We start from the raw sequence: 10,982 nt of genomic DNA on the forward strand, positions 1-10,982 counted from the left end.
GCAGAAGCTTTCTGGCCTTTTCTAGAACCGGAAAAGATAACAAATAGACTAGAAGTCTTACAGAAAGATTTCGTAGCTTCAACATAATATTTCAAAGCTCTAACAACATCCAAAGAATGCAACGATTTCTCCTTAGAATTCTTAGGATTAGGACATAATGAAGGAACCACAATTTCTCTACTAATGTTGTTGGAATTCACAACTTTAGGTAAAAATTCAAAAGAAGTTCACAACACCGCCTTATCCTGATGAAAAATCAGAAAAGGAGACTCACAAGAAAGAGCAGATAATTCAGAAACTCTTCTGGCAGAAGAGATGGCCAAAAGGAACAAAACTTTCCAAGAAAGTAATTTAATGTCCAATGAATGCATAGGTTCAAACGGAGGAGCTTGAAGAGCTCCCAGAACCAAATTCAAACTCCAAGGAGGAGAAATTGACTTAATGACAGGTTTTATACGAACCAAAGCTTGTACAAAACAATGAATATCAGGAAGAATAGCAATCTTTCTGTGAAAAAGAACAGAAAGAGCAGAGATTTGTCCTTTCAAAGAACTTGCGGACAAACCCTTATCTAAACCATCCTGAAGAAACTGTAAAATTCTCGGTATTCTAAAAGAATGCCAAGAAAAATGATGAGAAAGACACCAAGAAATATAAGTCTTCCAGACTCTATAATATATCTCTCGAGATACAGATTTACGAGCCTGTAACATAGTATTAATCACAGAGTCAGAGAAACCTCTTTGACCAAGAATCAAGCGTTCAATCTCCATACCTTTAAATTTAAGGATTTCAGATCCTGATGGAAAAAAGGACCTTGTGACAGAAGGTCTGGTCTTAACGGAAGAGTCCACGGTTGGCAAGAGGCCATCCGGACAAGATCCGCATACCAAAACCTGTGAGGCCATGCCGGAGCTACCAGCAGAACAAACGAGCATTCCTTCAGAATCTTGGAGATTACTCTTGGAAGAAGAACTAGAGGCGGAAAGATATAGGCAGGATGATACTTCCAAGGAAGTGATAATGCATCCACTGCCTCCGTCTGAGGATCCCGGGATCTGGACAGATACCTGGGAAGTTTCTTGTTTAGATGGGACGCCATCAGATCTATTTCTGGAAGTTCCCACATTTGAACAATCTGGGTGAAGAGACCATTCGCCCGGATGCAACGTTTGGCGACTGAGATAATCTGCTTCCCAATTGTCTATACCTGTTATATGAACCGCAGAGATTAGACAGGAGCTGGATTCCGCCCAAACCAAAATTCGAGATACTTCTTTCATAGCCAGAGGACTGTGAGTCCCTCCTTGATGATTGATGTATGCCACAGTTGTGACATTGTCTGTCTGAAAACAAATGAACGATTCTCTCTTCAGAAGAGGCCAAAACTGAAGAGCTCTGAAAATTGCACGGAGTTCCAAAATATTGATCGGTAATCTCACCTCCTGAGATTCCCAAACTCCTTGTGCCGTCAGATATCCCCACACAGCTCCCCAACCTGTGAGACTTGCATCTGTTGAAATTACAGTCCAGGTCGGAAGCACAAAAGAAGCCCCCTGAATTAAACGATGGTGATCTGTCCACCATGTTAGAGAGTGTCGAACAATCGGTTTTAAAGATATTAATTGAGATATCTTCGTGTAATCCTTGCACCATTGCTTCAGCATACAGAGCTGAAGAGGTCGCATGTGAAAACGAGCAAAGGGGATCGCGTCCGATGCAGCAGTCATAAGACCTAGAATTTCCATGCATAAGGCTACCAAAGGGAATGATTGTGACTGAAGGTTTCGACAAGCTGCAATCAATTTTAGACGTCTCTTGTCTGTTAAAGACAGAGTCATGGACACTGAATCCATCTGGAAACCCAGAAAGGTTACCCTTGTCTGAGGAATCAAAGAACTTTTTGGTAAATTGATCCTCCAACCATGATCTTGAAGAAACAACACAAGTCGATTCGTATGAGATTCTGCTAAATGTAAAGACTGAGCAAGTACCAAGATATCGTCCAAATAAGGAAATACCACAATACCCTGTTCTCTGATTACAGACAGAAGGGCACCGAGAACCTTTGTAAAAATTCTTGGAGCTGTAGCTAGGCCAAACGGCAGAGCCAGAAACTGGTAATGCTTGTCCAGAAAAGAGAATCTCAGGAACTGATAATGATCTGGATGAATCGGAATATGCAGATATGCATCCTGTAAATCTATTGTGGACATATAATTCCCTTGCTGAACAAAAGGCAAGATAGTCCTTACAGTTACCATCTTGAACGTTGGTATCCTTACATAACGATTCAATATTTTTAGATCCAGAACTGGTCTGAAGGAATTCTCCTTCTTTGGTACAATGAAGAGATTTGAATAAAACCCCATCCCCTGTTCCGGAACTGGAACTGGCATAATTACTCCAGTCAACTCTAGATCTGAAACACATTTCAGAAATGCTTGAGCTTTTACTGGATTTACTGGGACACGGGAAAGAAAAAATCTCTTTGCAGGAGGTCTCATCTTGAAACCAATTCTGTACCCTTCTGAAACAATGTTCTGAATCCAAAGATTGTGAATAGAATTGATCCAAATTTCCTTGAAAAAACGTAACCTGCCCCCTACCAGCTGAGCTGGAATGAGGGCCGCACCTTCATGTGGACTTAGAAGCAGGCTTTGCCTTTCTAGCTGGCTTGGATTTATTCCAGACTGGAGATGGTTTCCAAACTGAAACTGCTCCTGAGGATGAAGGATCAGGCTTTTGTTCTTTGTTGAAACGAAAGGAACGAAAACGATTATTAGCCCTGTTTTTACCTTTAGATTTTTTATCCTGTGGTGAAAAAGTTCCTTTCCCACCAGTAACAGTTGAAATAATGGAATCCAACTGAGAACCAAATAATTTGTTACCCTGGAAAGAAATGGAAAGTAAAGTTGATTTAGAAGCCATATCAGCATTCCAAGTTTTAAGCCATAAAGCTCTTCTAGCTAAAATAGCTAGAGACATAAACCTGACATCAACTCTGATAATATCAAAAATGGCATCACAGATAAAATTATTAGCATGCTGTAGAAGAATAATAATATCATGAGAATCACGATGTGTTACTTGTTGCGCTAAAGTTTCCAACCAAAAAGTTGAAGCTGCAGCAACATCAGCCAAAGATATAGCAGGTCTAAGAAGATTACCTGAACACAGATAAGCTTTTCTTAGAAAGGATTCAATTTTCCTATCTAAAGGATCCTTAAACAAAGTACCATCTGACGTAGGAATAGTAGTACGTTTAGCAAGGGTAGAAATAGCCCCATCAACTTTAGGGATCTTGTCCCAAAATTCTAATCTGTCAGACGGCACAGGATATAATTGCTTAAAACGTTTAGAAGGAGTAAATGAATTACCCAATTTATCCCATTCTTTGGAAATAACTGCAGAAATAGCATTAGGAACAGGAAAAACTTCTGGAATAACCACAGGAGCTTTAAATACCTTATCCAAACGTTTAGAATTAGTATCAAGAGGACCAGAATCCTCTATTTCTAAAGCAATTAGTACTTCTTTAAGTAAAGAACTAATAAATTCCATTTTAAATAAATATGAAGATTTATCAGCATCAACCTCTGAGACAGAATCCTCTGAACCAGAGGAGTCATCAGAATCAGAATGATGATGTTCATTTAAAAATTCATCTGTAGGGAGAGAAGTTTTAAAAAAAATTTTACGTTTACTAGAAGGAGAAATAACAGACATAGCCTTCTTTATGGATTCAGAAACAAAATCTCTTATATTATCAGGAACATTCTGCACCTTAGATGTTGAAGGAACTGCAACAGGCAATGGTACTTTACTAAAGGAAATATTATCTGCTTTAACAAGTTTGTCATGACAATCAATACAAACAACAGCTGGAGGAATAGCTACCAAAAGTTTACAGCAGATACACTTAGCTTTGGTAGATTCAGCACTAGACAGCAATTTTCCTGTAGTATCTTCTGACTCAGATGCAACGTGAGACATCTTGCAATATGTAAGAGAAAAAACAACATATATATAAAGCAAAATTGATCAAATTCCTTAAATGACAGTTTCAGGAATGGGAAAAAATGCCAAAGAACAAGCTTCTAGCAACCAGAAGCAATGAAAAATGAGACTTAAATAATGTGGAGACAAAAGCGACGCCCATATTTTTTCGCGCCAAATAAGACGCCCACATTATTTGGCGCCTAAATGCTTTTGGCGCCAAAAAATGCTTTTGGCGCCAAAATAACGTCAAAAAATGACGCAACTTCCGGCGACACGTATGACGCCGGAAACGGAAAAATAATTTTTGCGCCAAAAAAGTCCGCGCCAAGAATGACGCAATAAAATGAAGCATTTTCAGCCCCCGCGAGCCTAACAGCCCACAGGGAAGAGTCAAATTTTTGAAGGTAAGAAAAAATGATTTAAATCAAATGCATTATCCCAAATATGAAACTGACTGTCTGAAAATAAGGAAAGTTTGAACATTCTGAGTCAAGGCAAATAAATGTTTGAATACATATATTTAGAACTTTATAAACAAAGTGCCCAACCATAGCTTAGAGTGTCACAGAAAATAAGATTTACTTACCCCAGGACACTCATCTACATGTTTGTAGAAAGCCAAACCAGTACTGAAACGAGAATCAGCAGAGGTAATGGTATATATAAGAGTATATCGTCGATCTGAAAAGGGAGGTAAGAGATGAATCTCTACGACCGATAACAGAGAACCTATGAAATAGACCCCGTAAAAGGAGATCACTGCATTCAAATAGGCAATACTCTCCTCACATCCCTCTGACATTCACTGCACGCTGAGAGGAAAACCGGGCTCCAACTTGGTGCGGAGCGCATATCAACGTAGAATCTTAGCACAAACTTACTTCACCACCTCCATCGGAGGCAAAGTTTGTAAAACTGAATTGTGGGTGTGGTGAGGGGTGTATTTATAGGCATTTTGAGGTTTGGGAAACTTTGCCCCTCCTGGTAGGAATGTATATCCCATACGTCACTAGCTCATGGACTCTTGCTAATTACATGAAAGAAATAGTGAGATATCTTGCAGAGGGATGCAGCACTCTTAAAATTGCAAAGCTTCTGAAGCGTGATCATCGAACAATCAAGCGTTTCATTCAAAATAGTCAACAGGGTCGCAAGAAGCGTGTGGAAAAACCAAGGCGCAAAATAACTGCCCATGAACTGAGAAAAGTCAAGCGTGCAGCTGCCAAGAGTCCACTTGGGCCATATTTCAGAGCTGCAACATCACTGGAGTGCCCAAAAGCACAAGGTGTGCAATACTCAGAGACATGGCCAAGGTAAAAAAGGCTGAAAGACGACCACCACTGAACAAGACACACAAGCTGAAACGTCAAGACTGGGCCAAGAAATATCTCAAGACTGATTTTTCTAAGGTTTTATGGACTGATGAAATGAGAGTGAGTCTTGATGGGCCAGATGGATGGGCCCGTGGCTGGATTGGTAAAGGGCAGAGAGCTCCAGTCCGACTCAGACGCCAGCAAGGTGGAGGTGGAGTACTGGTTTGGGCTGGTATCATCAAAGATGAGCTTGTGGGGCCTTTTCGGGTTGAGGATGGAGTCAAGCTCAACTCCCAGTCCTACTGCCAGTTTCTGGAAGACACCTTCTTCAAGCAGTGGTACAGGAAGAAGTCTGCATCCTTCAAGAAAAACATGATTTTCATGCAGGACAATGCTCCATCACACACGTCCAAGTACTCCACAGCGTGGCTGGCAAGAAAGGGTATAAAAGAAGAAAATCTAATGACATGACCTCCTTGTTCACCTGATCCGAACCCCATTGAGAACCTGTGGTCCATCATCAAATGTGAGATTTACAAGGAGGGAAAACAGTACACCTCTCTGAACAGTGTCTGGGAGGCTGTGGTTGCTGCTGCACGCAATGTTGATGGTGAACAGATCAAAACACTGACAGAATCCATGGATGGCAGGCTTTTGAGTGTCCTTGCAAAGAAAGGTGGCTATATTGGTCACTGATTTGTTTTTGTTTTGTTTTTGAATGTCAGAAATGTATATTTGTGAATGTTGAGATGTTATATTGGTTTCACTGGTAAAAATAAATAATTGAAATGGGTATATATTTGTTTTTTGTTAAGTTGCCTAATAATTATGCACAGTAATAGTCACCTGCACACACAGATATCCCCCTAAAATAGCTATAACTAAAAGCAAACTAAAAACTACTTCCAAAACTATTCAGCTTTGATATTAATGAGTTTTTTGGGTTCATTGAGAACATGGTTGTTGTTCAATAATAAAATTAATCCTCAAAAATACAACTTGCCTAATAATTCTGCACTCCCTGTATAGATAATTTGTTATCAAAAGTACATAGGTTAAGATATTTTGAAATCTTAATTCTTGGCTTCTATGCTTCCAAGTAACACATGGCTGGGCAGGATGAGTATGTAGCTCAACAGGGGATCATTTAACATGTAGATGGTAAAAACTACAATTCCTTTAACATGTTTGTAGATTCAATCATTCCCACAGACGGACCGTCTATTCCCCACAGGGGCCTGTGAATTCATTACCCATCTTGGGCAGGAAGCCCATATATGGGCATATACCTCTGAGGCTCCATCATGCTAATATTCACTTTGAAGTAGCCCACTGTTTTTATTTATACAACAGTCTAACAGGCCCATTTATCAAGCTCCATACGGAGCTTGAAGGGCCGTGTTTCTGGCGAGTCTTCAGACCGCTGCTCCATAACCCTGTCCGCCTGCTCTGAGCAGGCGGACAGGAATCACCGGAAATCAACCTGATCGGGTTGATTGTCACCTCCCTGCTGGCGGCCGATTGGTCGCGAGTCAGCAGGAGGCGGCGTTTCACCAGCAGCTCTTGTGAGCTGCTGGTGCAATGCTAAATGCGGAGAGCGTATTGCTCTCCGCATTTAGTGAGGTCTTGCGGACCTGATCCGCAGTGTCGGATCAGGTCCGCAAGACCTTTGATAAATTTGGGCCAATGTCTTTGTTCTTTCTGAAATAACTATGCAAACAATTTCATTGATGAATGAGAGAGGGGGGGGGGGGGGCTGGTTTACACAGCCAAAAATCATTTGACAGAGTAAATACAACTGCTGTAACCAGTTTCCTGTGTAATTAATCCTGTGGTCTTAATAACCATATATATACATACATATATATATAATTTAATAATTTTCACAGATACCCTGACACCACAGTATCTTCTATAGGAGTTTCTAACCTGGTCGGCAAGTTGGATTTCCAGTGCCCTATTCTTTTTATTTCTACCAATCATATAAGCCTTGATTTCTCCACGCAGTACCGCTTTTGAGGCTTCCCAGAAAATCTATTTTTTTTAAGATAAACAATATTATGGGTACAGCAATCCTTCCACTTCTTTCTCAACAAAAGTGAAAATCTGGGGTTATTAAAAAGATAACGAGGGGATTTTTTTTTTTGCGTTTTATCTTGAAGGTTAGAGATGGAAATGATAATAAGATTATAGCGTGATCTGATATCAAGATATCGCCAATTCCTGCATCCATCTGAAGAATAAAGAGAGATTCAGAGACCAAAATCAGATCAATTCTAGAAAAAGTTCTATGTATTTTCAATTCACACGAGGATACTAGAGATTCTGGATTTTTGAAAATATGTTGAGTTTTTCTTGTATTCTTTTAGAATTTTATTAGAAAATCGATCTAGTTCTTGTGACTGTCATATTAAAATCCCCTGCAAGTACTAGGTTTTCCCCAATAAAGGGGTATACCTTACATATAATTTTTTCTCAGAAATCCATACAAAATTTATTCGGGGCATATATATTGCAAAATGTAAACTTAATATTCCTAATAAGATATATCTAAAATCTGTATCCATTTCGGCATTTAGAATACTATAGTCTAATTCCTAATAGTCTAATTCCTTGTTTACTAGGAATGCGACCCCACATTTCCTTTTGGGACATGGCGTAGCAATAACCTCTCCCACCCATCTTGACCTCAATTTAGCTGCTTCTATGGCGTTAAGATGTGTTTCCTGTAAAAAAACAAAAAAAAAAAACATCTGAATTGGCCTTAGCCAAGGTTTCAATTATAAGTATATGTTTCATAGAAGAGATAATCCCCCCCAACATTCCAAAATAATATTTTAAAATTTTCGACCAACATGGCCATTCTGGTATTTAAAGATTATTTTTATTTCCTATGTGGTGGGGGGGGGGGGAGAGCAGAGAGAGGAGAGAAAGAAGGGCAAAAAAAAAGTTTTGATTAGGGGGCGTTTTATTTTGGGGGGGCGTTTTATTTTGCTAGGGATTAGGTTTAATTTTTTTAATTTTTGATCATTTTGTTTATTTTTTTTCTGTAATTTGAGTTTATTTTTTTGTAATTTTAGATATTTGTTTTTGTAATTTAATGTTAGGTTTAATTATTTTAAGTGTAACTTAATATTGGGGTTAATTTAGGGGGTGTTAGGTTAGGGGGCTTAGTAATTAAATTAGTTATTTGCATTGTGGGGGGTTGACAGTTTAGGAGTTAATTTGGTTTACTGTGATGCGGCGGGTTGGCGGTTTTGGAGTTAATAGGTTTATTGAGATGTTTGTAAGTTTAGGGGGTAATAGGTTGAAGGGACACTGAACCCAATTTTTTTCTTTCGTAACTTAGATAGAGCATGCAATTTTAAACAACTTTGTAATTTACTCCTATTATCAAATTTTCTTAATTCTCTTGGTATCTTTATTTGAAAAGCAAGAATGTGAGTTTAGAAGCTGGCCCATTTTTGGTGAACAACTTGGGTTGTTCTTGCCGATTAATGGATAAATTCACCCACCAATAAACGTGCTGTCCAGTGGTCTGAACAAAAAATTGGCAGGCTCCTTAGCTTAGATGCCTTCTTTTTCAAACAAAGCAAGAGAACGAAGAAAAATTAATAATAGGAGTAAATTAGAAAGTTGCTTAAAATTCAATGCTCTATCTGAATAATGAAAAACAATTTGGGCTCAGTATCCCTTTAATTAGGTTTATTGCAATGTGGGGGGTTGGTGGTTTAGGGGTTAATATTTTAATTATGTTATTTGCGGATTGGGGTTAATTAATTTATTATTTTGCGATGTGGGGTTAGCGGTTTCGGGGTTTGTTAATACTTTGTGCGGGAGGTTAGATTTTTTTTTTAAGGCTTCTTTTGCCTACGCTGCATCCAGGTGGATTCTTTTGGCTGCCTCACGCAGCCAACATTCCTTTGAGGATGCGTGCACAACTGGCGACGTATGCGTTACAAACGCGATTATAGTATAGATATACGCGACAGGACAGCAAAACCTGAGGATAAAAGAATTGGCTATTTTTAGAGCCTTGATCCTCTCCTGAATGTCCTCAAGAAAGGATTTAACTTGAATTAATTCTGACAGAGTCACACCAATAAGTGGTTGCAGCCGCAGCAGCCGGTTGAAACAGTTGAAACTTTTTTTTTAATTCTTGCACATACTTACTGTTACTTGTAAATACATTTCATTATTATATAATTTATGTGATCGTATCTCTTAAAACAAGTTGTTTAACCTCCTCTTTGCTAGTACAACTGAATTACTGTGTCACGAAAAGATGTAGGTCTAAAAAGTGTGTCAGCAACATGAAAAGTTTGTAAAGCTCTACTCTAGGGTATATAAAACCTTAAAAAGAAAACTGAGGTGCTCAACTTTAAATCTAAAGTTAGGTTCCTCTGAAATAGATTTATTTTCTGAAACCTGACTCCAAAAGCTCACCTTCTGATGCAACAGAGGTTAACTCATCCTCAAAAAGATGAGACAGACTAGCCAACTCAGACTGAAGTGAAGGGTTATCCCCAAAATCAGCAGAACTGTGCTTAACCTTTCTCTTATGCTTTCCAGAGATAGGTATGGCGTTTAGAGCAGCAGAGACAGCAGCTTGTAACTGAGAAGTTAAATCAGCTGGCAAAAAAACATAATTTATGTAAGAATTTACCTGATAAATAAATTCATTTCTTTCATATTGGCAAGAGTCCATCAGCTAGTGACGTATGGGATATACATTCCTACCAGGAGGGGCAAAGTTTCCCAAACCTCAAAATGCCTATAAATACACCCCTCACCACACCCACAATTCAGTTTAACGAATAGCCAAGAAGTGGGGTGATAAGAAAGTAGCGAAAGCATCAACAAGGAATTGGAATAATTGTGCTTTATACAAAAAAATCATAACCACCATAAGAAAAAGGTGGGTCTCATGGACTCTTGCTAATATGAAAGAAATGAATTTATCAGGTAAATTCTTACATAAATTATGTTTTCTTTCATGTAATTGGCAAGAGTCCATGAGCTAGTGAAGTACGGGATAGCAAATACCCAAGATGTGGCACTCCACGCAAGAGTCACTAGAGAGGGAGGGATCAAATGAAAAACAGCCAATTCCGCTGAAAAATTAATCCACAACCCAAATCAAAAGTTTTAATCTGATTCTTCTGCTTATAATTTCAGTTTTTTTCATTATAAAACTGAAACAACTGCCTGAAGTACTTTTCTACCAAAAACTGCTTCAGAAGAAGAAAAAACATCAAAATGGTAGAATTTAGTAAAAGTATGCAAAGACGACCAAGTTGCTGCTTTGCAAATCTGATCAACAGAAGCTTCATTCCTAAAAGCCCAGGAAGTAGAAACTGACCTAGTAGAATGAGCCGTAATCCTCTGAGGCGGGGATTTACCAGACTCCAAATAAGCATGATGAATTAAAAGCTTTAACCAAGATGCCAAAGAAATAGCAGAAGCCTTCTGACCTTTCTTAGAACCAGAAAAGATAACTAATAGACTAGAAGTCTTTCTGAAATCTTTAGTAGCTTCCACATAATATTTCAAAGCTCTTACCACATCCAAAGAATGTAAAGATCTCTCCAGAGAATTCTTAGGATTAGGACACAATGAAGGGAATTCTAATGTTGTTAGAATTCACAACCTTAGGTAAAAATTTAA

General features: G+C 38.7%; 1 protein-coding gene across 1 annotated transcript in view; it reads right to left on the minus strand.

The window, feature by feature from the left end:
• Window positions 1-8,027: 8,027 nt before the first annotated feature.
• Window positions 8,028-10,982, minus strand: part of NUP160 (nucleoporin 160) — a gene marked incomplete in the record, with an annotated part of 310,239 nt that continues 307,284 nt past the window's right edge. The window contains 2 exon segments of the mRNA XM_053689299.1: window positions 8,028-8,041; window positions 9,762-9,930. Of these exon segments, the coding sequence (XP_053545274.1) occupies window positions 8,028-8,041; window positions 9,762-9,930 (183 nt within the window).

This window comes from Bombina bombina, chromosome 7, assembly GCF_027579735.1.
Source record: "Bombina bombina isolate aBomBom1 chromosome 7, aBomBom1.pri, whole genome shotgun sequence".
NCBI lineage: Eukaryota > Metazoa > Chordata > Amphibia > Anura > Bombinatoridae > Bombina > Bombina bombina.